This window comes from Podarcis cretensis, assembly GCF_951804945.1.
Source record: "Podarcis cretensis genome assembly, chromosome: 7".
NCBI classification, from domain to species: domain Eukaryota; kingdom Metazoa; phylum Chordata; class Lepidosauria; order Squamata; family Lacertidae; genus Podarcis; species Podarcis cretensis.
The window spans coordinates 68653190-68680695 of NC_137176.1; the positions used below are offsets into that span (position 1 = coordinate 68653190).

Below are 27506 nucleotides of genomic sequence, written 5' to 3' on the forward strand. Positions count from 1 at the left end.
ATATATGCCCACCCATAGCATCACCGAACAGGTGCAGGGCTACACATCCACACCCACTGGTGGCACTGCCTATAGCTGCTTTCATCCATTTGCAAATGAGCACATTGCACAGCAATGCAGAATCCATCCGCAATGAGCTTTTATTTCCAGAACAGAGCCATTTTCTCAAGAAGAGCTTTTCAGGGGCAAAAAAATATGCAACAGATCTAAATTGTGTGCGGACTACATGGGGAGGGGGAAGCATTGTCTCCATTGGTTCTTGAATAAAATGCCATGGGTACGCAGTCTTAAGAGTTGCATATTATTTGGCGCACAACCCAGCAGGAAGTTCTCCTTCTTCAGCCTCACTGAAATAGGAACTGCGTAGCAGTGTGAGAACAAAGGAAGTTGCTTAATACCAATGGCCCATTTTGTTCAGTATTGTTCGAGCTGACTGGCTGCAACTTTCCAGGGTTTCGGACAGGAAGTCTCTCCCAGCTCCGCCCGGGGATCGAACCTGGAAACTTCTGCACGCAAAGCTGATGCTCTACCACTAAGCTACAGGCCTTCCGCAGCAAGGCATGTAGACCTTCCCGGTGAATTGTGCTCTTGCAATGTAGTGAGGTAGACAACAGAAAAAAAGAACTCTCCATTATTAACACGGAATTTTAACTCTTGCAATAACATTTCAAGAAGGGGGGGGGACGATAATGTTACAGACATACAGCTGAAATATTGGATTAATGCTCAACTCTGTACAGCTCAAATATAAACTTTTTTAACCAAAAAAAATTAGACATTTGAGTGCATATCATGTTTTGGACATTTAGGGGGAGGGGGAGAAATGAATGTTGTTTGCCACCATTTCTGCACTTTGCAGTCTGTTTAAATAAACAAGTATTTACAGCTTCAATACGAACAACAGTGCATCCAAACCAAAGTGTGCATTAAAGAACAATTATTGCTCCTGGCCGAGACTTTCCTTTATTAGCATCATTATATTATTTATTTACTTATTTACTTTTTTTACACTTGTACTTCTCTCCCCCATCCCACCCCTCACCCCCGGCCATTTTGCAGCTCTGTGAAGTCAAGATATAGTCTAACCGCTCTAGAATTCACTGGAGGAAGGAATCTCCCCATGGACTTCAGGAATGCTCAGAAGTGCATTATCTTGTACGTCACGCCACTCTTCGCGGAAGGGCTGGGAAAGAAGGCAAATGTTCATAGCGACGCGCTTGCTCTCGGCATCACTTTGCGCAACTGTGTAATACTGCTGTAGCTTCCTGTAAGGCGCTTGCCTGCCTTCTCCTGGAACTTAATTCAGCTCCCTGTCGAAACTTACCTTGAAACTAAAAGGCGTTTCCAACCTATCTTTTTAAAAAGGGGGGGACCCATCTTGTGTGTGCTTTCTTTAAACTCCTTTCACAGCTTTTCATTACTAGGATCTGAAGCCCAACCTCACTGGTAATTACAGTTTGGCATTGCAAAGCTACAGAAAGGAGAATACTTCCTGATGTTTCTGGAGGAACATCAAGCCAGCTCTGTTCTGCACTGGCTCTTTCCCATTTCTCCTCTTAAAAGAAAGCCTATATCTTCAGACAACGCAAAGAATACAATCTGACACTTAACAGGAAGTATTTGGCATTTTCTGTTCCCACGGCCCCTTTCCCCACGGCAATCCCCTAGACCTCAGCCTCCTGCTTTCATACAATTGTAGAGCTGGAAGGGACCCAGTGGATCATCTAGTCCAACCCCCTGCAATGATTTGCCTGCTGATCTCTCGACAGGAAGTGTCTCTGAGACAGGTGCTTTCCTATCTGCCCACCTGGGTAAAACTACAATCTGGAAAACAAAACCATCCAGGCAATTTGTAAGCATGTGCTAAGTTACTTGTGGAGGGTGGAAAGTGGAAGGGCGACATGGGTATCCTGGGATGGGGGAGATATCAGCCACCATGAGCATCACTCATGAAAGCGGCTATCACCATTTCTCACAATACTGATCTCCAAAGCACTGCTGATCTGGATTTCCTTTCCAGCCCCCTCTGCTTCCCTGCACCCCCTACTCTGAGCATCTCTGATTTGCAGGTAAGAGGAGATCAAACTAAAGTGACCGCCATCTCTGGAAAAACTCTGCCTGACCAATACACCTCCTAATATCAAACACGGGGGAGCAGACTGGGGCCAGCTACTCCTAGCCACAGAGCATCAGGAAGATGCCCACTCTCCTCCTAGCCTTTGCCCCGTGTTTTCCGAACAAGAGGAGAGCTGTTCTTGCCCTGGCTTTCCTTGCTCCTTAAACTGCCGTCTGCTCCGTCCACCAAAAGGGAATCCTGAACTTGGAAAGCTGATGGGCAGCAGGGAGGGGTGGGAGCCGGCCCAATTTCTAGCAGGCCTCTTCGCCTCTCCGCCCCAACGTGGCTACCCCCTGACAAGTGCACGGAGCGCTTGGAGGGAACGGGCTTAGCAGGGCGCAGGCGCGCGCCTCAATCCCACTCCAGAGGGCTTCCCAGGCCCGCGCGGCGGTAGCAACTGCAGCAGCGGCCGCCCCGTCGAGCGCCTCTTTTGCTTTCTCCTCCCTGCGCAGGGCTACCCCTAGCGAGTCCCTCGTGGGCGCGCTGGCGCTCTCTCTCCCTCTCTCTCCCCAAGTTCCCTGGTGCTTCTTTTTCTTCCCTCCAGGGGGAGACAGAGAGGCGCGGCGCTACCTGCAGCCGCAGGACTCGACGACCATATCCTCGTACTGCTTGTAGACGACGTTGTTGCCCGCGTCCGTGTACAGGATGCTGATGGGCGTCAGTTTGGTGGGCACGCAGCAGCTGGGCGGCGTCGAGCCCGGGTCCATGGAGTTCATGAGGGTCTGGATGATGGCGTGGTTCGTGGGCTCCAGGTGCGAGCGCAGCGGGAAGTCGCACACGCCCTCGCAGTGGTACGCCTCGTACTCCAGAGGGGCGATAATCCAGTCGTCCCAGCCCAGCTCCTTGAAGTTCACGTGCAGGGCCTTTTTGCTGCACCGCAGCCGCGCTTTCTTGCCGTGCCGCTTGCCGTGGCGGTTGTGGAAAGCCGTGCGCCTCATCCGACGGCTCTGCAAGCGCAACTGCGCGGCGGCCGTCGATTCCTGGGGAGGCGCGTGCGCGCTCTGCTGCTGGGCTCCCCCTTCGTGGCGCAGCTCGGAGAAGAGATTCTTCCGCCGGGACTTGGTGAAAACCACCAGCAGAGCCTTCTCCTGCTGCGCCCGAGCGCCTCGCCCCAGACCCAGATCGCGCAGGTCCAGCAGGGGCTGCTGGGCGTGAGTTCGAGTCCCCGCGACGGCGCGCACCTCAAGGCACAGTTGCTGCGGCTGCGGCTGCTGCTTTTTCCAGGGCTGGTGAGGCTGCAGCGCCTGCCACACATCAAACACCACCCAGCCGCCCCCGGCCTGGGCCGACGCCGCCTCATGCAGGCCCCAAGTCCTGGAGTCCAGGAGGCGGCCCGACAGGCAGGGCGAGACCTGCACATGGGCCAGGCCTGTCTGCGCCTTGGAGGAATGATCGCCAGGGGCTTTGCGAAAGAGCCGCAGCTCCGCTCCCACCAGCTCCTCTTTGTCGGAGAGAGTCGATACATCAAACAAATACTTCTGTCTCTTTAAAGCGCTGGGCGAAAGATCGTCTGCAAGATAAAACGCATAATTGCAGTCAGTTTCACCTCTGAAGCGGGAACGTGCGCGGGGTGGGGAGGAGGCGGCCCTTGCCCAGGTAGAATTGACCTCTTCCAGCAGCCTGGCTTGGCACGAGAGAAAGGGGAGCGCGGACTTGCTCCTCTGCAAGCTGCTAAAATACCCGGGGCCTACAGGTCCCGAATGGAATCCAGGGGACTTCTTTCCTAAGGGGGGTAGGAGGGTGATGAAATGGACTGCCACTGGAACCATGGAATTGTAGAATTGGAAGGGACCAAGAGTGTCATCTAGTGCAATCCCCGCAATGCAGGACTCTTTTGCCCAACCTGGGACTTGAACCCACAACCCAGAGCTTAAGAGCCTCACACTCTACCAACTGAGCTAGGCTGCTCATCAGTTAAGGCAACTGTAGATGGCATTTATCTGTATAGCCCAAAGAGGAGGGCTAGCTCCACTTTTTCGGAAGGCAATTTCTGTTGCCTCTTGACATTTCAAGGCATTAGTGAAGCTCTTAAGTGGCTTTCCTTGCATTTCAAATCACAGTGCTTTGGTGAGTCCTCGCAGCCAGTTATTGTGGTTGCTGCTTGTGGGTACAAGCTTTCTGCAGCATCCACATATTGCCATACGCCGCCCTGTATTATTTTCCCACTTCATCCCGATTTACCATTTCCATGGGAAAATCTGTCTATTCTGGATTAGGGGGGAATGCAGGAGGTATTTGATGAGGAGTGTCCTGTGGATGCTGCAAAAAAACTTGGTTGCATTTATTGAATTTGCTGTGTAGAAGGGCCCCTTATCTTTCTCTCAAAAGTCCAGGCTAACAGGATCCCCCAGGGCAGAGAGACTGGGATGGACTGGGTGGGCTGCAGTAGTTGCTAGTGGAACCCCTGCTGTCCCCCTAAAACAAAACCATAGAATCATAGAATCATAGAGTTGGAAGAGACCACAAGGGCCATCGAGTCCAACCCCCCTGCCAAGCAGGAAACACCATCAGAGCACTCCTGACATATGGTTGTCAAGCCAGGAGTACTGAGAGTAGATCTATAGTGCTGGGGATCTGCTCTCTGTTGTTGCCTTGCTCTCTTAAGAACCTGGGATCTTCTGCATGCAAAATAGATGCCCTCTTCCTCTTTTATACTGTATATATTTTAAAAACGCATTTCTTTTGTTTTTCCAAAACCTGCTTGTATGTGTGCTCACGTGGATTACATTCACCCTGAGACAAACCTGGATTTCTTTTTTTGACACATATTGTGTACAAAGTGTAGGCTGTGAAAAGCAAACCAGATTCAAACCTCTCCCCGCCCGCCCCCCGCCCCGCGCGCCTTAGCTGCTTTCCAATAAAAAAGGTTTACAGGCCAGCAAATACAAAAAAATTCCCCCAGCCTCTGGGTTTCCCCCAAGAGCTAATAAAAATCAGTATATATTTCAACAGTAAAAGTGTCACCACACAGAGCCTGCTCTCGTGAGCTCTGCGCTGCAGCTCAAGCTGGGAAAGGGAGGCTGAAAGAGCTTGCAAGAGACCCGGTTATTTATTGATCACGAAGGTCACTACTAGTATTCCTAATCAGTGTGTTTTTACAAGCTAAAGGACCTGGTTAAAAGGTCTTGGGAAGACGGGTGGGGCGGAGGGGAGGCACAGGAGGGTGATGGATGGGAATCAAGACCTTCCAACTTGCCAGTGACAGGAAGAATCAATTTCACATTGGCGCCCCCACCCCAAAAGAGAGTGCCATAACCCTTCCAGCTAAAATTGGCTCAGGGCTCCTGCGCTCCTTTGAGCTATGCATTTCACCCATAGGCAGGAGCTGACGCGTTGTTTGGGATTGTATAGCAGAGGAATAGGGGAACCTTTTCCAGACCAAGGGCCACATTTCCTCATAGGCAGCCTTCGGGGGACACATCCCAGTGGTAGGCAGGGCTAGAAGCAAAAAGTGGGAGGAGCTACAGAGGTGACTCTTTCCCATGGGTAGGCAACCTAAGGCCCGTGGGCCGGATGCGGCCCAATTGCCTTCTCAATCTGGCCCACGGATAGTCCAGGAATCAGCATGTTTTTACATGAGTAGAAGGTGTCCTTTTATTTAAAATGCATCTCTGGGTTATTTGTGGGGCATAGGAATTCGTTCATCCCCCCCCCAAAAAAAATATATAGCCCAGCCCCCCACAAGGTCTGAGGGACAGTGGACCGGCCCCCTGCTGAAAAAGTTTGCTCTTTCCTTTGCGAGGGCTACATTCCACCCACCTACAGGTCAGAGGTTTCTGCACCCTCTCTGTGTCTCTGTTCCATAACCAGGAAAGCAAAAGGCATGATCCACAGTTCAAGGACACACTCCCATCAGGCAAAAAGCACTCAAGGAGGGATCACCATACAACTAGTTAGGGACGTGACCTGGGAAAAGGAGGGTGTCCCAGAGATGGGCATAGCTTGGAGAGTATCCTAGCTCCTGAGGTCTGGGAAGCCCTAGACCTGAGGTTCCTCACCCTTGACGTAGGATAACAAAAAGATTTGCAGACATGTAGATTCAAAGCATATTCACCTATTGTAGCTTTACATGCCTGGCCTGGTGCATATTTACTCAGCAGTGTGTCCAACCAAGTTCAGAGTAACTTGGACATGGTTTCAGGCCAGTGGTGTTCAGTTGTATTATTCTAAGGGAGAGGATCGTGGCAGCATTCTGGATGGAAGTCGTCATCCATATCATCTTAGTCCTGAGAAATCCATAAAATTATTGGATGCTCACACTAAGTCATATTCCATTACCACAAGCCTTGACCAGAGGGTCAAATGTACTTGGGCCAGGTGTGCCCCGTTGGTGGCCAAAAAGTCTGGTGTTGCAACACTGGAAGGAAAGTATATCTCACTGCATTGCTCAGTGGTCAGAAGACTTAGCATAAGAAAAAGATACTTTTAGCAAAGAGAACAAACACTTGAACATTTTGGGTCCATACTTAGAATTGTTTGCATGAAGCACATGCCCAGGAGAATAGCCTCTGCTGGAGTCTATTCACCCAAAACCTTTTGGCCCACCACAAAATTCTGAGAGGAGCACTGCTTGGCACAACACCCACCCAGCCCACCCTTGGGCTGGCCAAGCTGGGAGGTGGAGCTCAAATATTCCATAGCACTGCCCCACAAGGTATTTCACTCCTGATACCATGAAGTGAGAGCTGGACCATAAAGAAGACTGATCACCAAAGAATTGACGCTTTTGAATTATGGTGCTGGAGGAGACTCTTGAGAGTCCCATGGACTGCAAGAAGGTCAAACCTATCCATTCTGAAGGAAATCAGCCCTGAGTGCTCACTGGAAGGACAGATCCTGAAGCTGAGGCTCCAATACTTTGGCCACCTCATGAGAAGAGAAGACTCCCTGGAAAAGACCCTGATGCTGGGAAAGATGGAGGGCACAAGGAGAAGGGGACAACAGAGGACAAGATGGTTGGATAGTGTTCTCGAAGCTACGAACATGAGTTTGACCAAACTGCGGGAGGCAGTGGAAGACAGGAGCGTCTGGCGTGCTCTGGTCCATGGGGTCACGAAGAGTCGGACACGACTAAACAACAACAATGAAGTTCAATATGTCACAGATTTAGAAGAGATATTTTGCAAACACCCATATATCTTCCACTGAACTTAACCTTCTGTAACTGAAAAAGGTTGCTGATACAATTCTATTCATCTTAAAGCTACATTAACATGTATCACCATGGTTGTGGGTGTGCATGCTGGAAAGAGCAGGAAGCATTAAAAAGGAGGGGTCTGTCTGTAAGAGAGAGTTGAGAAATGGAGGAATGAGGAGGTAAGGAAAAGGGGGTGAAGGTGATAATGTGGTATGTATTTTTATTGGGGTTTTTTTAAGATACAGTAATATGGTATATATGTGCAAAGGCTGGCTATGCAATAGGAGAGAGAATAAGACATGGAAAATGGGGGTGATCTGTGTGCAAGGGGGTGCTGAGAAAAGAGGCAGGGTGAGAAAAGTTTGTGAAGGTGGAAATGGGAGTGCAAAAAAGGAGGGAGTAGGAGGAATGGGAATAGAGTTGAAGATGTCAGCAGGGGCATGAAGGAATATGCAGAATAGGTGGGGATGAATGTTTAGAAAGTCCCCTTGGCCTGGGGAAACATTCAATGGGAACTACTTTTGAATAAACACGGTTGCAATTTTGACTCTTAGTCCAGGGTGGATTTGATGATAAGGCAAAGTGATTAGGACAGGGATGGTGGGGAACTTGTGGTCCTCCAGCATCATTTGTGACCAGTGGCCATGCTGGACTGGGGCAGATGAGAGTCCAAAAAAACCCACCTGGAGCACCACAGGTTCTCCATCCCTACCTTTGAGCCCGTTTGCTCTTGTCTGTGTGTGGGGTCTGTGTGTGTTGTCTGTGTGTGGGGTCTGTGTGTGTTGCTGCATCCATCCAAACCCAAAGTGAGCACTTAGGCAACACGCATGTTGCACTCACGCAGGAAGGCATACCATAGCACATACTTAACACAGCTCTCTACCTCTCTCCCCTTCTGCTTTCCCCTCAGCTCACACACCAACCTCAAGGGACTTGTGTGTGTCAGTGGTAGCAATACTAGGTAAAGGTAAAGGGACCCCTGACCATTAGGCCCGGTTGTGACCAACTCTGGGGTTGCGGCACTCATCTCGCTTTATTGGCCGAGGGAGCCGGCAATACAGCTTCCAGGTCACGTGGCCAGCATGACTAAGCTGCTTCTGGCAAACCAGAGCAGCGCATGGAAACACCGTTTACCTTCCCGCCGGAGCAGTATCTATTTATCTACTTGCACTTTGACGTGCTTTCGAACTGCTAGGTTGGCAGGAGCAGGGACGGAGCAACGGGAGCTCACCCCGCTGCAGGGATTTGAACTGCCAACCTTCTGATCGGTAAGCCCTAGGCTCTGTGGTTTAACCCACAGCACCACCTGCGTCCCTGGTAGCAATACTGGTGCATGGCTATTTTGAGCCCCAGGCTCAAAATCCCCCTTCCCCCCAAATAGTTAACTTCAGTGTTCAGAAACAGACGTATTGTAGAAATGATAAAATTCTTCAAAATATTAAAGTAAAATGTCAGATGTAATATAAACTGTGTTCCTTAAAGGTCTCTAAGATCTGCACTCTAGGCAGCTGCAGACCTGGGTGGTAGCTAACTATTGTTCTAGTCTTCCTTTGTTAGCCCCGCCCATTCATCATTACCACGCCCCTTTGGGCCACGCCCCTTCCTTAAAGAGACATGGAGTGAAATTTAGTTGATAAAGGGAAAAACATACTGAGTGGCCCCATTACTTGCTCTTCTTTCTGAAAGGAAATCACTCGCCATCTCTCTCTTGCTCGCTCGCTCTCATTATAAGAAATCATATCAAGTTAAAAGCAAAGCAAAAGCAAAGTGGTCCCTTACCACTTCTAAGCAAAGCTACAGGGAACCAGGCAGAGGGCCTTCTCGGTAGTGGTGGAACGCCCTGTGGAACACCCTTCCAGCAGATGTCAAAGCGATAAACAACTACCTGACATTCAGAAGACATCTTAAGGCAGCCCTGTTCAGGGAAGTTTTTAACGTGTGATATTTTAGTGTATTTTTGGTTTCTATGGAAGCCGCCCAGAGTGGCGGGGAGGCCCAGCCAGATGGACGGTATAAATAAATTATTATTATTTCACCGGTAGACATCTGCTGACTTTCTCCTCCTTAGCTTGAATAACAAAAACTCGACCAATTCATGCTGGGTAGGGCTATCGATGGTCGCTAGCCGGGACAACTAAATAAAATTTCCATGTTCAGAAGCAGTATACCTTGGGACACTAGACGCGTGGAGACCACCACCTACACGCCCGGCTTCTGAGCTTCTCAGATTCATCTAGTAGGAACAAGATAAACCTGAGTCCGATCCAGCAGAGCGATTATTGCATCATCGCGGTATTCAGCAAGGCGATTATTAGTCATCGCCTTGATTTGACAGGCGGATTGCGCTTGTTATTAGCAACGATAAACCTCCCCTCACGCCCCGCAAAGGCAGCTGAGCTTCCCTACCTCGTTTTGAAGTGAAGCTATGCTCATTAAGATCAAATGGCAGCGGGTGGAGGAGCGTGGCTATGATAAACTGAGATTAGAGTCTAAAATGACCTAACCAGCCCCATTGCCCGGGAGGCAACACCACGCCGTTCCTCCTCCTGTCTGACGGCTGCACCGACTACCATTTCCCTCCGCATCTACCACGCATCTGTCCCCAGACAGGGACAGGGGTCCCCAGATAGGGGTGGGAATATCTCTTGTCTTAAAAGCCTGGAGGGCAGCTGGCAGTCAGCTGGGTCCCAGCAGTTGTTGGACTACAACTCCCATCGTCCCTGACCACTGGTCCTGCTAGCTAGGCATGATGGGAATTGTAGTCCAACAACAGCAGGGGACCCAAGGTTGAGAAGCACTTGTGTAAACAACACTGAGCCCAATGGGCCGATGATCTGGCTCAGAGTCAAGCGCCTTTCTATGTCCCTGTGGATCGAGACTTCCTTCCTGGCAGCATGCGAGGGGCCAGCAAGCTGCAGGGCGCTCTGAGGTCCCAGGTTCAATCATTCCAGGTAGGGCTGGGAGAGACGCCCTGTCTGAAACCCTGGAGAGCAGCTGCCAGTCAGTGTAGACGGTATTGAGCTACCTCGACCAGTGGTCAGACTCTGCATAAAGCATCTGCCTTTTCCTTCACCTACCTTACAGGGTTGTTGTGGGGTTTAAATACGAGGAGAGGGAAAGAGAGAGAGAACCTCAAGCTCCTTGGAGAAAAATGGTGGGGTAGAAATACTATACACAGAGCACAAACATACATATATGCTAGCAGAGAATCTGGCTGTAATCCGAGATTTACTTGGGTTATCCCTCTCCGTAGCAAAGCCGCTCAGACGAGGATTAGGAAGAGCCCCGGGGCCACTGACTGAGTTCAGCAAACGTTCCCTAAACCCCATCAATGAAAGTGGGAGTAATCCAGGGCCCAGGAGCAAGGGAGAAGAATTCGAATTTCCAGTCTCCGGACGGTGGGCACAATCGTACACACGCTCCCTCCGAGTCAAGCGCCCTCCAGATTCGCTTTGGCGCCTCCGTTGAATTGCCACTAACCGGAGGTGAGGAACTGGGCTGCAGGCGCACCATTTTCTAATGGCTTATCGATTGGCCGGTCTAATTAGTCGATAATCCGCAAACCCCTAGAATAAAAATGGGGTCGCTTTCTTGGGGATAAATGTCATCAAAGTCCAAGGGAATTTGCACAGAATTAGGACCCAGACGGCAAGGCGCGTTTTGATTTTTCAGACGTGAAGGCCTTTGCTTTCTGCTGTTGTTTGTTCCCCTTAAAACAAGGCGACAGGATTTATCTATCATTTCAAGCCTGGCCAAGGAAAAGCCCAACACCCAACACATCAAATCTGCAAAAGGAAAATCCAAAATTAATATATATTCACATGCACACGATGAGATGCAAGTGATGGTGGGGTCTGTCCTCCCACATTCTCCAGTTTAGTTAGAAGTCTCGTTTCACCCTCTCTGGAAACTAGCCGTTTTGACTTCTGGCTGGCTCGGTTTGGTACTCCCTCTATCCGAATTAATCCCTTCCTCAGTGGAAGGTCAAGAAAGTGCTTCTTCGTTAAAGCGAGGGAAGATTTCAAAGGCCACACCTCATCTCAGGTACATCAAGGGCAATTAAAGCAATTAAAAAGATAAATAAATAATTTTTAAGAAAAATAAATAGAACACGGCCGTAGCGAATGCCAGAACCGGCGTACCATTTCAAAGCGCATAGCGGAGGAGTCGCTTCAGAGACGCACAACCCAACACGGTTCCATTCCCCTTTCATAGGATCAGAGTTGGGTCACGAAGTCCAATATTTCTCCCAAAGTGGTGCTTGAACCCACAGCCCTGAGATTAAGAGTCCCATGCTCTACCAAATGAGCTATCCCAGGGCGGATCCATAACTGAGCCAAGGCTTATGTAAGATGCGCTGCAAAGCGTCATAAGAACGATTTTTTAAAAATAAGGAGGAGCAAAATCTTCTCTGCCTGTTGGTTTATTGACAATCTGATACGGGGAAGAGGAAAGAGGAAGAGGTGTTTGAAACTTCAGAAGGAAATGTGGGTCCACACACTCCAACCCTCAACTGAGGGAATCTCTGCTTTGAAGTGAAAACCGTGCGATCCTTACTCAGCTCTCTCCAAACCAGCTAATCTGAGGTTGCAGCCGCAAACCAAGTCTCTCAAGTCACTCACCTAGGCGGAAAGCCCTATCGAAGGGAACGGCTCTCTCTTCCCAGCTTAGGATCGGCGCTGCAGCAAACGCCGGAGCTGCGCCTCTTCAGCTCCCCGAGATTCCAGCGCCTTAAATTAAACTGGAAACGGAGGCGTTTCTAGAAAGGAAAAGTTGCTTCTTTCAGGAAAGGGTGGGGTAACCCTCCGCCCTCTCACCGGCTCGCTGCGGTTACTCCTAAGCGGAACTAAAGCTCCGTCCTGACCTGTAATACGATCCCCGTCCGCCCTAATAAAAGAGGGGGGCGGGATCCAGACTTATTGATTCCTTGGGGGTTTTCAGGCTGAATTACGTCCCACTGATTTCAGTCGGCTTGATTTACGCAAGGAAGTAACTCAAGGGCGGCGGCCCGAAACATAGGAGATTTCTTGGGTGGATTCCTATTTAGCCTGTTTCATTATTCTCTCTCTTTCCCACATGTTCAGGCTGTGAGTGCCGCTGATTTATGGAGCCCAAAGGGCACCGTCTCCGCACACAGGAGCTTTCAGCAGGGTCGACGAGTCCAACGCTTTGCAGAAATATATATATATATTGAAGAGCGTTGGAGGGGTCCAGGAGGGGGCCCCAAAACAACCGAGTAAGGACTGGTCAAGGAATGCAACAGTCAAAGAGAAGGGCGGAACACGGGCTTGCAATGGATTCTCTGCGCAACGTTATTTTTCCTAAAGTCTCGCTTGCATTGGGCAACGATGTCCGAGTTACATTCTCTCTCTGCATCCCTTCTCCCTTTGGGTTCAACTATTTTGGACGCTCCAGACCTCTTCGAATTTGTTCAGCAGTTCCTTCTGGTGGGTTCAGAAAGGCGTGTCGTCTGAAGGAGGGAGGATTTGCAGCAGATCTACTCAGAAGCAATTCCAGAAAAAGTTTCTTGTCCATCGTTATCCAGGTTTCTCAGAGACTCAGCAGCGCTTTTTACATCTGCCTAAGGTTTCTTCCTAAGCGTGCGTAGGATCGCGGCCACCATTTCTGCTCTCAGATAGCTTGGCGGCTGCAAGAGAACTTGCTTCCCAAGTAAGCGTGTTTCAAAGAAATGAAGTTAAAGCTGCGAGCCATCCTTTGGGAATTAAGTGGGAAGAGATCGGTATTCTAAGCGACCGTCAGCCCGCTTGCTGCGTTTCAACCAAATACTCTTTCAAATACGATTTAAAACCGAAAAAACACGCGATGCTGCGACTTCAAAGCACTTGCGCTCTGAACCAATTCCCTTCGCGTTTGTTTGTAGGTTTCTACACCGTGTGAACCTAACCTCTTCTGATCAGAGGAAAATCCCACTGCAGCCAGTAGATTTCAGGATCTTAGGACCGCAGTTTTGCGAGAGAGTAAGTCACATAGTCTTTGGCTGGGCTTACTTCTGAGTGAACGTGCTTAGGATAGGGTTGCGCGGCTTATAATTGAGTGAACTCTTTCTATGCATCATTCATTTCAATCAAAGTTCCCGGAATCTACCACTATGAGGTGAGCAGCTTGGGGCAAATTTCTAGCTCCCGGAGGATCTTGACCCTTCCTAGGAAAACGTCTCTCGGGGTAATTCTAGACAGCTCTCTGGATTCTCAGTCTAACAAAAACGGCGCCTCCTTTTACTAGTGGAGATATGGGCGGGCAGCATTGGCCCGCGAGGCTGCTGTCTTTGAGCTGCCGTCGAGGAAGCCTCGTGGGACTTCTTTGCGAGTAAGCAGACCTCTGGCTGCATGGTTAGAAGCCCTACAATTAAATCAGGTTAAACATTTTAAGCTTGCTACCTCTTTCCGTTCCGGTTGCCCCTCCCCGATTCCCTTCTGCCTCACCGCCTCCTCCTTGGCGTGTCAGGTGATTTCTCGCCCTCGAAAGGAGGTTTTTCTTTAAAAAGAAAATAAAACAAAATCGAAGGGCGTGCACTGAGATGCATCTGGTGTGAAGCGGCTCGTCTCTCCGCCCCCCACGTCTTTTCGCCAGCCACCAGTATTCCCTGGAGATGGTACGCCAAGGCGCTAGTCCTCAAGGTTTTATCTTTTTATCTTTACCAGAAGATTCGGACGACTGCCCCGTTCCTCCCGTCTGGCCCCAAGCTAGGCTGAAGCGCAAGGAGCGAGGAAAGCAGCCTAGCTGTTTGGGAGGCCCATGGAAGCCCCGCTCTTCATTGGCGGCTGAAAGCCCCCGTCGAGGACCCTCCTGGTGGCTGGTCAAGAAACACCCGCAGCCTGCACAGTAACAGCCGTGACAGCCTCGTCTTGCGCCTCGGCCCGTCTGAGGCAGAGCGAAACGGGCCTTTTCGCCTTGGGTGGCATTGTTTTCCACCCGAAGGAGAGTTGTATAATTAATATATATTACTCCAGGACGGGTTTTAATTAACGGTGCGCTCCGGTCATTTAACCGTCTTGGAAAGCGCACGTCGAAAAGGGAGGGCGCCTCGCCCTCCTAACCGAAGTCTCCACCTTCTCCAACTTGGTGGCCCCTCCGGATGTTTCAAGTGGCTGCCCAAACTAGGTAGGAGGCTGCCGTAAAGCCTTGACACCCGGAATGGGGACTCTCCAGTAGTTGTTGGGCTCCAATTCCCATCAGCCTCAGCTGAAAGGAACACCAACAGACAAGGATGATGGGATATGTAGTCCAACCAAGGCCATGTCATACAACAGGAGCCCCCCTCTTAACTGCATTAAATACACCAGCACTCGCCAATTCTGCTGGATGCGCTTAAACTACAACTCCCATCATTCCTGACCATCTGCTGTACTGGCCGAGGCTGATGGGAACTGGAGTGCAATGCAACAGGTTGGGGAGGCTGGCATAGACTGCTGTTAGGGAACATCAATCCAAGTAATCATTCAAGGCTTGATAGATTTAGCCCGGACAGCCTAATCAGCAAGCCAGAGTCTTCGTGGAAAACCAGAATTTAAACTCAGTTAACCAACCAGGTGTAATCGAGGGGGGGGGGTGTATAATCAAACTATTCCCATTTCGGACCGTTTCAGCACCTGAATCTTCCACGACCGAAAATATATATGCCACAAGAAGAAATTAAGGAAGAAACGCAGAATTGGGATTTTTCAAACCACAACCCGCAACAGGGTTGCATTCACTCTTGGAGAAGATCGAAGTTAACGGACGTGACTAGCTTGGGTTCATTAATATCAATGTGTCTACTCTGATTGGACTTAGCAATGTATACAACCCGTATAGTGTTTTGCCAAATACCAATGCGCGGTTGAGAAAGATGGAGAGGCTGGGAGTTTAGACCGCTTTACAAAATCAGATTAAAACGATCGAGGTGGCAGTCAAGGCTGCTGCGATCAAACGGTGCTACGGAATTCCCTGGGCTTCTGGGCTTCGGACGGCGCTGCACTACACACGAGTGAAGGACAGCAGGCCATTACCTGGCAAAGCGAGACACCTGGCCTTCCAGATGTTGAAGGATGGCGACTACCATCATCCCTGACCACTGGACATGCAGGCTGCCGGAAGCGGAAGCTGGAGTCCAACCATTTATGGAGGTGAATGGCTCACCCAGCGCTAGATAGATCCAACTGGCACTGTTTTCCCATTGTATTAAATGGGGACGATCATACGAGAAACTGGCCACAGCCAGTTCCTTTACTCCCTGGACTATAATGGGACTGGCTCACTAGTAAGTACGCATAACACTGCGTTTAAAGATAAGCAGTCTCCTTTCCAGCCATTTAGCAGGGCTTCATTTTTTATTTTAATAACTTGTATACAGAGCTTGATTTTAGTAAAACCTTCAAGGGGTTTACATTAAAATAAACAATAAAAGCAATTTTAACGTAATTGAAAGCATTAATGACAATTCAAATTAACGGGGGGTGGGGAGATTAAAGCACGTCTACGTGTTGCGCCCTGGTAAAAAGGTAAAGGGAGCCCTGACCATTAGGTCCAGTCGTGGCCGACTGTGGGGTTGCGGCGCTCATCTCGCTTTACTGCACCCTGGTAGGCTTGCCTAAATGAAAATGTTTTAAGCGGATACCCGGAAGTGCCGAGGGAAGGCGGCTGCCTGGTGTCAACAGGCAGGGAGTTCCAATGTTTGGGTGCTGCCACACCAAAAGCAGGCTTTCTTCCAAGTGTGGTCTGAGTGCGTTTATGTGGCGCCTCTAATAGTGCCCCTTCTGCAGATCCAGGTGGTCGAGTGGGGAGAGGCGATCCCTCAGGGAAATCCAGCGGCTTCCTCCCGCTCCTCCTTCTCCACTGCTTCACTTCAATTGCGTGAAGAAATCCCTACAATTGCTGAGCCCAGGGAACGCCTTTAAAAAGTCTCCGCAACTTTCTGGCGGGTAAAGTTGCACTTTGTCGAACTGAAAGGTTGTCAAGATAAAACGGGTCAACTTGCGTGTCACTAAAAAGAAAACTTCTCGAGTGACTAAAATAAATAATATGTTTTCTGACGAGAGCATCCGCCACTCCTTTAGCTCCCAAATGCAACAGAACATGAGACTGAAAGCTTCCGTTGGATGTGCACGCTCTTTACTCAGAAGTAAATCCCATTATTTTCAGTGGGGCTTTCTCCCAGGCAAGAGTGTAAAGAACTGCAACCCTGAAAAAGCTGTTGAGAGTAAAAATACGAGAGAGATGGCCCACAAACTGCTGTTTTATTGTCTGCAACGTGTTCTTGGCTCAATAATCCTCCTTTAATGGTGGGTTTATTCTGCTTGATTAGACAGAATCATAGAGTTGGAAGGGACCCAACAGTTCATCTAGCCCAAATACTTGCAATGCAGCTAAAGAAGTTTTTTCTGCCATGCTTCCGCAATGCGACCACCTTATTGCTGTCCGAGGGAGGGGCAGTGGGGTGCGGCGTATCAACAGCAAGACAAAGGTGGACTTTTGGAGTGAAATGTTACAGCAGGAAGTGTTGCAGGAAATGCACTGGTGGGAAATGAAGCAGTATGACCCCCCTCAGACTTTTGCAGAGGCAAATAGCATTAAGAGGGGGATCCCGTGCAGCCGCCCCATAGAATCAGGAGCAGAGCGTCATTAATGCGCAACAAAAGACGGCTGATAACATGGGCGTAGCTAAGGGGGGGGGGTCAAGGTCAATACAAATCTGAGGTTCTGAGTGCCCCCCCCCCAACAAAAATCCTGGCTACTCCCATGGCTGGGAAGGCCGAGAGGGAGAATAGCTGTGTCTATTCAGCTTCCACATCTGATCACTGGAGCAGCTTTGGTTTCCCCAAGATGGTGAGAGAGCTCAGAGTCAGGCCCCTTGAACCCAGCAAACAGACCAAGGAGATTCAGCAGCGCGTGAAGTAATTCCCCTTTCCCTTTTCTTACCTCTCTCTCTCCACATCCTTCCCAACACACACAAACATACGGTTGTGGCGGTGATAGGTAGCAAGAGGTGCCCGGGTTCGCCCTGGAGATGGAAGGAGAGACGGGCCCTCCCTGCTCTCCTGCATGGAGCCACCTAAGCTAGAGTTCTAACTCAGGATCACGAGCAACCCGGAGAGGTAGGCAGCGCGGTGAAGTCTGCCTCGAAGCCCCTCGCCGTCCTAAGGAAATCCCCAGCGGGATGAGGAAGGTCGAAGTCTGACGCACACAGGAACAAGTGCATCATTCCTGGAGCCAGGAGGGTCCAGAGAGGAAGCCACTGCCAGTGGCGTAGCGTGGGTTGTCAGCACCTGGGGCAAGGAAAGTAATTTGCGCCCCCTAACCCGTGGATTTGCGCCCCCTAACCCTAACCCCCAGATGTTGCGCCCGGTGCGGCCGGGCCCCCCTGCACCCCCCACGCTACGCCACTGGCCACTGCAGTGCCTTCCAGATGTTGTTTAACTCCTATCATCCGTCCTCCTTGGTGCTGATGGGACTTGGACTCCAAGGACATCTGCAGCGCACCAACTTCGGATGCAGCGCTGGGCTTCGAGCGAAAAGAACAGGGTTCAAATCCCGTGCTTGGACCCAAAACGTGGACTAGTTAATCATTTCTTCTTCCTCTCTCTGGGTTGTTGTAAGGCTTAAAGGGGAGGAGGGAGGAACCTAGTATAGGCACCACAGGTGCAAAATGAAAGTGTGGGTGTTGGATCACCCCTCCCCCGACTATCCTTGGGCTGATGTGAGTTGCCCAGCAAAATCTGGAGGGCTATAACTGTCTGGCACAAAATAATGTACACGGCCTTTCCACAGCTAGGGAAGTGGCTAAAGCTTTGGACCAGGAATTCTCAAACAAGCATTTCTCGTCCTGACCTCCTTCAGGAGGGATATACACCTATCGCCGGCACGCGTAAAATGTGGGTCTCCAAGGGCGGCTAAGGGGGGAAGGGAGAGATAGGATAAATTCCGCTTATTCCAGCCAGTCTGAGCAGCCACTTCCCCTTGGCTGAGCCCAGGAAGCTCATCTGAGGGTGAATGGGGATATATGACACTGCAGTCCCGCATACGTGCTTATGCTTGTTTGGTTTTCTTCCTATTGTGAACCGCCGGGGGATCTTCGGGTGAAAGGCGGTGTACAAATTTAAAATAAAAATAATACTCAGAAGTTCTATTAATGGCAGTGGGGCTTATTGCCAGGTAAGTCAGCGCAGGTCTGAGGCTGAGGCAAGAAACCGCATTGTTGTTATTACATTTATTTCATTATCACAGAGTTGGAAGGGATCCCGAGGATCATCTAGTCAAACCCCTGCAATGCAGAAATCTTTTTGTCCAATGTGGGTCTTCAACCCACGATCGCGAAATTAGGAGTCTCATGCCCTACCGTACCGCTTCATGCCAAAAAAATAGGCTTCTGGGCGGTTTACAGAATATAGAAAGGCACTTCAACGTCGATGCAGCTGACCATATTATAATTATTATTAATTTATATTGCGCATTATAAAAACCACTGAAACATTAAGGCGTGTGATCATAATACTGTATATATTTGCTTGCTGGCTTGCTGCTTTCTTCCACAACAAACTTCTTCCGTGGTTTCTGATGTATAAAAACCGGTTCCATAAACAGCAGCAGGCTACGACAGTCCAAAGACCTCTGCAATATCAAACCACCACTCGAAAGGCGATGGACTCTCCTCCCTGGGAAGTTTTTAAACAGAGGTTGGATGGCCCTCTGTCAGGGATTCCTGCATTGCAAGGGATTGGACTAGATGACCCCTGGGGGTACTTTTCAACCCTGCGATTCTATGAAATTCCTACCTCGATCAGCATTCTGTTCCCAAGCCTATGTGCCAGCGAAACCCCCAAGTGAGACGTAGGAGATAAAGCGTTCTCCCGCCAGCAAGCTCTGCACGCAGCGGGCTCATAGGACGGGGCTGTTTTCCTTGGGGCACCTGCGCTTCCTTTGTGGAAAGACATTTCCACGAACACACCCAGTTTACATCATAATGAGAACTCGGGAGCAAGAAATCTTCCAAACTGAGGTCCTAGGCCAATCCGAATCAAGGCCAGCTATTGCGATGCTACTGGACAGACGGATTTTACAGTGAAGAAACGAACCTCCTCCCTGCGTAAAGTGCTGCGTTTTCGCCTCTCTTATCCTCTATGTCTCCCCGCTTCCCAGTACTGTGGTGGATTCAATGCGAAAGACAGGCAAAGTTTTGGATACATAAATAAGTACCACGAGCCACGTGACTGTACAATCCCGTTCTGCCGAGTCTACCGCGCTTCCCCCTTAAAATAAAAAAAATACAAAATCAGGTTGCCTCGGGCTTAGACTTACAAATCTCCTTCCCCGGAACAGGCCTGGAGTGATCCCAGACCAATACCGTCAAAGAGTAACACAGAGCAATTTGGATCCAAGCCCTCCAGATCTCACCAGAGGTGCCTGCCAAACGCCTCTAAACCCTGCAGACATTCGTTGCAAACAAGTTATTTAATTCCCCGCCCCTACACCTAACCAGATGTGTCCGCTCGCTTGCGCTTCCTTCCCAAAGAAAAGGAAAAAAGCGTCCTACCGAGTTCAGCGAGGCTTCTTCCGAAATAAGTCTGTCTAGGGCGGCATCTTAAAGTTAGGCGCTTTCTTGGGAGTACCACTGAACTCAGTAGGGATTACTCCGGAGTAAACATGCTTAGGAGCGGGGCACAACAGTACTGTCCTCATCCCAGGCGTTTCCTGCGTCCAGACAATATGCCTCCAACTCAGTTTAGTGCTGGCATGCTGGGGGGCGGGGGGGGGGGAGAAGGACCCCCAGGCTAGTCCCCCTCCCTTCATCCCGGGTCTTCTACCTCTTTGCTGGGCCAGGGAGCGCAGATTGGAACCGTCTGCGGGGCTCCGCCGCTCCGGCCGTCTGGTCTGCATTAGCGGTTTGTTGTTTTTGTTTTGTTTTTTTTTATAAGGGGCTCAAACAAATCGAATACAAGGTCGCCCCATCATTAAAAGCGGTGAATTCCCTTCTTCCCCATTAAAATACTTCCCTGCTTGTATTTCATTCGCCTTTCGCCAACCACAACACAGCCCCGAAGGCGCGGCCCGGATTGCGCTTCCCTCGCCCCGGCCGGCCGGCGGATGGTCCCACCTAGAAACCCGCCGCTTTCCGTCAACACGCAGCCCCAGAGGAGCTGCCAGAGGGACCCGCATTCCTCAGCCGTGGCAGCCCAGCCCTGCTTCCCACCCCGCAGGGGTTGTTTTCGAACTGCGGGCCTCCCCGCCCCTCGAAAAACTTCCCTTCCCTCTCGCCTACCCGCAAATCCCCCCGAGGGATACGAAAGACGCGTCTACGAAGAACGGAGGGAGATGCCCAGCCCCAGCACAGCCGCGCTTTGCGGCCTGCTTGCCTGGCTTCTCCTTCTTTTTGCAGGAAATATCGCCACTAATTTGGAAACACACACGCGAGAGAATGAGTTACACCCAGCCACCCACCCACCCACCTCAAGGCTTTAAAACCAGCGTCTTCCTCAAGTTCCACGCCAGCAGCAATGCAAAGCCAGCACGTGGGCAGTGTTCACACGTGACGCTTGATGCCCCAGTCCACCTACTGAGGGGCAAGTGGGACTTACCTCCGGGTAAACGGGCAGAGGCAGGGAGTCTCCCACTGCTGCTGTTTGCTTAAACCTTAAAAAACAAACTCCATTTCCTTTCCCAGTTCTCCAACATTCACACGCGTGTCCTCCGATTCAGAGGGAGAGGCTACAAGACGCGTCACAGCAGGGTTACCACGGGTGGTTGCAGATGCTGTTGGACTGCGACTCTCACCATTGGGCCATGAGAGTTGGAGTCTAACAGCACATGGGGGCGCCACCTTGGTGACCCCCGAGGATAAAATACTCAGGTGTAAAAGATGGTCAAACACGCGGTCCACTTCTCTTCTGCTTTGTGCAGGGATACGGTCTGCATGTGGTACACAAGGGGTTGTATCCAAATCCAACCCAGAGAAGACCTGGAATTAAGGAACCTATATTGGTCAGATCTATTCACTTCAATGGGTCTACTCTGAGTAGGTCGAATATTGGACACCGTCCTTGGAACGGAAGGGGAGCCTCAAAGAAGCTGGGGTTTTTTTTAGTGTCCTGCTTATGAAAAGGGTCGTGCCACGCTCAGCCCTCGCTAAGTCGTCTCGGTCCCTTTGCTGAAACTTGCGGATCTTCCTGTTCCCGGCCTGGCATCCCGATCCCAGATACGCGGAGGTGCCCGCGGCAGATGGACCTGCCCTGCAGCCCGTGTGAATCCTTAAGGCTCTCATCCAAGGCAAACTCAGCGAGGCAGAGAGAACCGTGCTCCAAAACGGAGATCCACGACTGTAACCAAGACAGCGCCTTGAATACAAATGCAATTATGTATTGAAGTGGCATAAGCTTCCGCGAGCTAGGATGCACTCGGCCAGATGCACGGAGTGTAGCGTGCTATCGTGAGTTACAGGAATACATACACGTGGAAGGAGTGCGTTAGAAAGAGGCAACAGCGAAGTCAGAATGAAACGAAGCGCAGAAAGCGTAGCCACTCACAAAACTGTTGCTGCTAATCCACACGCATTGGCTAATTCACACGTGAGCAGGTTTACTTGTTTTTGAAACAACGTAGCGTGCTTTCCAGCCTTATATTCACCTGCGAGGAAATCAGTACGACTGAACTCACGGACTTCGGCTCCGCCATGGGAAACTGAAGTCACAGTCGCGGTTGCTTTCTTCCAAGCAAGCCTTATTTCTGATGCGCCAGGCACGTGTGAACTCCGTGGAAAGAAATGCCTTATGGACGTCGTGTCAGTGGGCATTCCCAGCACCTACGAGCTTCCACTGTTTCCAACCTGCCGCTCGTTTTTAGCATATCCCTGGTCAAGAATATACCAAGCGTTTAAGACCCTGCCTGCACTTCCCTCGCCTTCCACAAATCCTGGGATTCCCAAGCCCTTCTTCAAACCCCTGTGCCTCACCTGCCTTTCACCTTCCTCGGGTAGTAAATCACAGCAATCACTCGCTCTCAGGCAGGCCTGCCGATTTCTCCCCGCAGAGCCTGAGCTCTGAGCCCCCATAGAACTAAATGGGATTTATTTCCGCCCAAGAATGTCTAAAGAGTTCTCAAGGAAATTAATAATAATAAGTGCCTTTGCGGTTCACCCCTGCATCCAGCGGCAGTTCCTAATTGTTCTGCTTTATTGTGGGGTTTCTGAACGTGGGGAGAGGGAGGGCGGCGGCGGCGGAGCGAGCCAAGCACCATCTGTGTTTTAATGAGTTTACTTCATGCGCCAACAGTAATTTTCCTACATACAGTGAGGTCCTGTCTGATCTTGCGACCATAACTGGGAGGAGTGGTGAAAGGGGAGGGGGGGTAACCGGGCTTTATGGTAAGGGGGAGGAGTTAATGCTAACTATCCCCCACTTTCCCCCCTAAACACGTAACAACAAAAATAATAAAGCATGTGAGCCAGCGGAGCCCTTTCCGATTAATAAACTATTCTGAAAGTTCTGCACCGAAGGAGGAGGGTTTCTTTTTTTTAGGGGGTGTTATTTTTTTAAGTAACGCCCTTCTAAAAACCACCAGCGAAGTCCTAACCGTGCCATCCTAGATCTACGCAGGTCCCATCGATTTGCAGCCGAAATCACTCTGGATTTATCCCCGTGGAAAGGATGGCTCGGGCGCGCTCCTGAGGGTTTGTGTTATGACTCTCTCTGGCCCTCATGGGACGCTGCGCTGGGAGGAGAGACAGAAGCGAGACTTAGGATCGCTTCTCTTCGCTCCAGGCTCAGCTGAAACCAGAGAAGAACCCCATCACTCCGCGTTACTTATAATGATTTGGGAGAAAGAGAACAGTTTCTTTAGCCAGATCCACAATAAATCACCCTCGTCTCCAGCAGAGTGAAAGAAGAAAAGTGGGTCGGATTCGTGGGAGCGTCGATTTCTATAAAAATAAAAAATAAAAAAGGAAGCCATTCCAGCCACTCTACTGCCTTTTCGTTTACAGGGATATTGACCAGGCGAGCCAATACCGCGGCGATCCTTAAGGGAGGGCTTGGAGGAGAATTATTCCGCGTTAGGGAAATGGAAAGTCTGTAGCTGCGCGTCGGGCAGGAGTCCTGCAAATGTTTGGAGAGGAGTGCTCCGGAGCTGCTCCTGCTGCTGCATAAGCCCATCTCAGCAATTAACTGGAGGACGGGGGGAGCGGGGAGCCCACAGGGAGGTGGGCTTTGAAAAAGAAAAAGGGGGGAGCCCAAGCGGGGGTCGCCTGCCACTTCAGAGGAACGGAAGTTCTCTTGAAGTCCTCCCCGTCGAGGGTGCGCCATTGGCTGGCCCGCCTTCATTATGGGAGACTAGACAATCTTTGATATGTTATGACATGAACACTCAATTAGATCACTGAGTTGAACTACTCTAATCAGGGGCTTGATGCTAAGCAACCCTCAGAAGGTCCAGCACGAGGTCACAGCCTGTGACACATCAAATCAAAATCAATGGGGACGGCGGGGGGAACGGGGGACGAAGGCTTTCCTCCTCCACCTCCTCCTCCTCACCCCCGCCCCTTCACCAAACCATGGCTCCTCCTGGGGGAATTGCTCTCCCGATTGCTCTGCCACCATCGCCCGCCTTCCCTCGGAGAAAAATCTCCCAGGAGGGCAAAGTGAGATCCATCTTTGGAGTCACGTTTTCAGGGTCCTCTGTAGCCTGCAAACTGTCCCCCTTCCTATCCCTTTTGTTTAGAAGGCAGCGATTTAAACTGGATAGGTGTATCCCAAGTTGGTTGTGGTTTTTGAAACAAACCATATAAAAAACATCAAGGAAGGGTGGGCCCCCGTTTCCTAGCTGAGAAGCGAGATAATCTCTTTTAAAATCAGATAGCACCCTATTCTCCCCTCCTCTCCTTAGAAACCCATTCTTGGTGGGGTGGCGAGCGAGAATGGAGAATTAAGAAGCCGTTCAGGTGCCACCGACCAGCTATTTTTAACCGAGGCTGCCAGCTAAGGCCTCCTTTAGAAGGACTGCTCTCAACAAACGAGCAAACGGATAACCCACCCGAGAACAGTGTTTCAAATATGCCTAGCATCAATCTCTCGTTATGGTGGTGGGGGCCCGGCGGAGGAAGAGGCGCAAGTCGAAGCGCGGTTAACTCTTCCCGTGAACCGCAGATGAGAGTAATCTCCTGGGCTCCCCTTCCCCAGTGAAAGCTACCTTACGAATCTCTGACTCACGTTAAGCTTGCGGTCTTGCCGTGAGAATGGAAGGGAATCGCCTGGGGTTCCCTCTTCCTATTCACTTTCCGATTGCCCTTCGAAGCAATAAGGAGGCAATAGATTTAAACCTGAAGACAGGCTGCAGATACCTGTAAGGTAGGGAGCAACGGCTGGTAAGGAGCCGGGATTTGGGGGTGGGGGAGAGAGAAAGGAAAAAAGGGGGCTGTAAACAGTTTAAACCCCGGGGAGGGGGGAAAGTACTGTAAGTTAAAATCCCCCAGTAGGAAAATAAATAACGTTTTAAAAAAACAAAAACAGAAGAAACATTTTACTCCAGGAGGATAAAGATGGCCATGGAGCATATAGGAAAACGCTGAACAATGCCTGGAAAGTGTCCATGCCTCATTAGCCGGTCTCAGGGTTGTTATGTGGGTTGAGGGGGTGTTTCAAGCCCCCCCCCCTCATTAATTGCTGGCGTCCCCATCTCCTTGGGGCAGAGACCTGTTTAAAGGACAGGGGAGCTACTCTGATCTTTTGAAACGAAGCGCAAGCTTTTAGTTCACTCCTTCTATTTTGCTCTTTTTTTTTAGCGGGAGGGAATCAGCTACCATTTGCAGCCGGCGGTTTTGATGTTTGCTCCCTCCAAGGCTTTCCAAGGCTCAAGAACCAGCCCCTGGCTCGGTTAGAAGGGCAGCCGCTGCGCGCAAAGGGCCCGGACAAGGCAGGCAGGGAGACCTGAACAAGGATGTGGGTCGAGATCTGACTTTGGGGAAAGAGCGTGCTAAATGGGAAGGGGGGGGTGAGAGAAGGAGGAAGAAGAATGTGGGAATGACCGAATTTACAGTCATATTTATGGATCATTTATGATCCCCAGAAGGATCCTCAGAGATTTCGGAAAGCGGGACGGGGACCATCCATTAAAGGCTTAGAGAAGCGCATCACCTACAAGGGAGTGAGGGGGGTGGGTGGTGAAGCGATCTTTAGGAGATCCCGAGATCTAGCTCGACCTGAAGATGCTGCGATTGTACCCAGATTTGTTTGTTTGGGTTTTTGTGGGTTTTTTTAAAAGTGGAGATGGCGGTTTCTGTGGAAAAGATACGAATTATGTGTATGGGGCGGCGAATTCCCACGGAGGCTGCCATGCATTAGGGAGGGAGCCCTATTCAACCCGGTGGGATTTGCTCAGCAGTAACCGCGTGCCGGATGGGGTCGAAGGTCCTTTTTATTTTGCACCGGTTTTAATATTCATTGTGGCTAAATGATTCTGATTCTGTGGGAGCTGAGGCGCGCCTTCCTGGCGGTTAGAACCGAGCAAGCGCTGACCCTCGCAAAGTTTTATTGGAAACTGACCGAAAAAGAACAATTCCCCCCGCTCCTTAATTTGTTTCATACAAAATCGGGCCCGGTAGGAGGATAACACACCCCCCCCCCCCGCTCCCCGTCGCGATTAACCTGGCTCTGGATTTCCACAAGGAAACCGGGGGCCGCGAACACACAGACACATCCCCACCCGCCTTCGGATTACTCCGGATTCCGCTGCGCTTTTAATCCACCGAACAGAATAATTCCCGTAGAAACGGCTTCCTAACAGAGCACCGAAAAGAAAACGCGACCCAGAACTGCAGCTCATCCCGATGGGGAAAAAGCCTGCGAAACATTTCTGGCAGATGAGAGAGGCGCTTCCGTCGAAGTCCGGGCGCTTTAAGGTTGGATCAAGTTTGGCAGAGGCAAGACAGCAGAGAGAAGGGAGAAAACTTGCTCCAGAAACAGAGCTCTCCTTTCCCTGTTTATTTCTGAGACGCCGACGCAACGAAGAAACCAAACGCGAGCGTTTGTCCCCAACCCAACGGCGATCCCCCGGTGGAGACCCCCAGACGCCGCTTTCTCAAAGGGGCGCCCCAGCCTCTTGTGCGCCTTGGACTCTTTGGAGGGACCCACCAGAGTCGACGGGGCAGACGCCCCAGGAAGCGCGCAGAAAGGCGGAGCGGGTCCCCCATCCAAGCAAGGCACGTGCTACTCCAGTGCAAGTGTTCCGGAGTGTGTGTGTTCACATCGAGACGCGTGTGGGACCTCCTATTCAGACTGAACTCCAGAAAGATGCTGGTGGCGGAGCACACAGGAGCACAGCTGTCAACTTTTCCCTTTTCTTGCGAGGAATCCTATTTGGAATAAGGGAATTTCCCTTTAAAAAAGGGGAAAGTTGACAGCTATGCACAGGAGCTATGCACAGGGATTCGGGAGCCTGAAGGAATGACGGGGAAGCCGGGGGAGTGCGGTCGGATCGGTGCCCGTTTGGGGAAGAGGGAACGGAGGGGCTGCAGGCTGTAAGGAGAGAAGATGGTGCGGGGAGAAGAGATATTTCGGGGGGGGAGGGAGGAGGGAGGGATCGGGCCCGGGAAAGTGTCAGAAGGTGGATGGGGCTCGGGGAAGTGTCAGAAGGTGGATCGGGCCCGGGGAACCCGCCCGAAGAAGCTGCCCGTCGGCTGCGCCCCGTCGGCTTACCTCGCCCCCTGTCCACGAAGCTGGTGATGGTGTTGGCGGCTTTGGAGGACTGGAAGAAGGTGGCGTTGATGCCCAGCTTCTCTGCGATGGAGTAGGTCCGGTAGAGGGAGAGCATGTACTCGTGGGGCTCTACTCGCGGCGGCGGCGGCGGGGCCCAGGCGGACGGTCCCTTCCGGGCGGCGGCGGCGGCGTCTCGGAGCGCTTGGCCGTCCTGTGGGCTCCGCATGCCCTGGTGGGACTCCCGGAGAGGCTCGCTGGGCGCGTCGTCGGCGGGGATGGTGGCCTGCTGGCAACAGGGCAGATCCCCCCAGAAGAAGCAGGCGAGGAACACGGCGGAGAGCAGAGCCCGGGCCGCATTCATAGCGAGCGAGCGGCGGCCCCGGAGCCAAGCGCGCGCCCGCTCCGCCCAGGCGAGTCCCTCGCGCAGCGCGCACAGCCCAGCCCAGCCCGGCGCAGCTCCCTCTGGCCGTCTGCGGCGCGGCGCTGGCTGCGAGAGAGGCCACAGCCCGGCCCGGACACGCCCCGCCACACGACACGCCCCTCCCCGCGCTGGATACGCCTCCTCCCCCGCCCGGGA

The 27506-nt window shown here is 51.2% G+C and overlaps 1 protein-coding gene and 1 long non-coding RNA gene across 2 annotated transcripts; one reads left to right on the top strand and one right to left on the bottom strand.

The window, feature by feature from the left end:
• Window positions 1-122: 122 nt before the first annotated feature.
• On the bottom strand, window positions 123-27375 carry GDF6 (growth differentiation factor 6). The gene is made up of 2 exons (XM_079984748.1): window positions 26930-27375; window positions 123-3626 (listed from the first exon to the last, which is right to left on the bottom strand). Exons 1-2 carry the CDS (start codon window positions 27288-27290, stop codon window positions 2683-2685), a joined length of 1305 nt encoding a protein of 434 aa, XP_079840874.1. The 5' UTR covers window positions 27291-27375; the 3' UTR covers window positions 123-2682.
• On the top strand, window positions 16806-18376 carry LOC307220734. The gene is made up of 2 exons (XR_013841064.1): window positions 16806-17493; window positions 17649-18376. It is a non-coding gene; the product is annotated as an uncharacterized lncRNA (long non-coding RNA).
• Window positions 27376-27506: the final 131 nt, after the last annotated feature.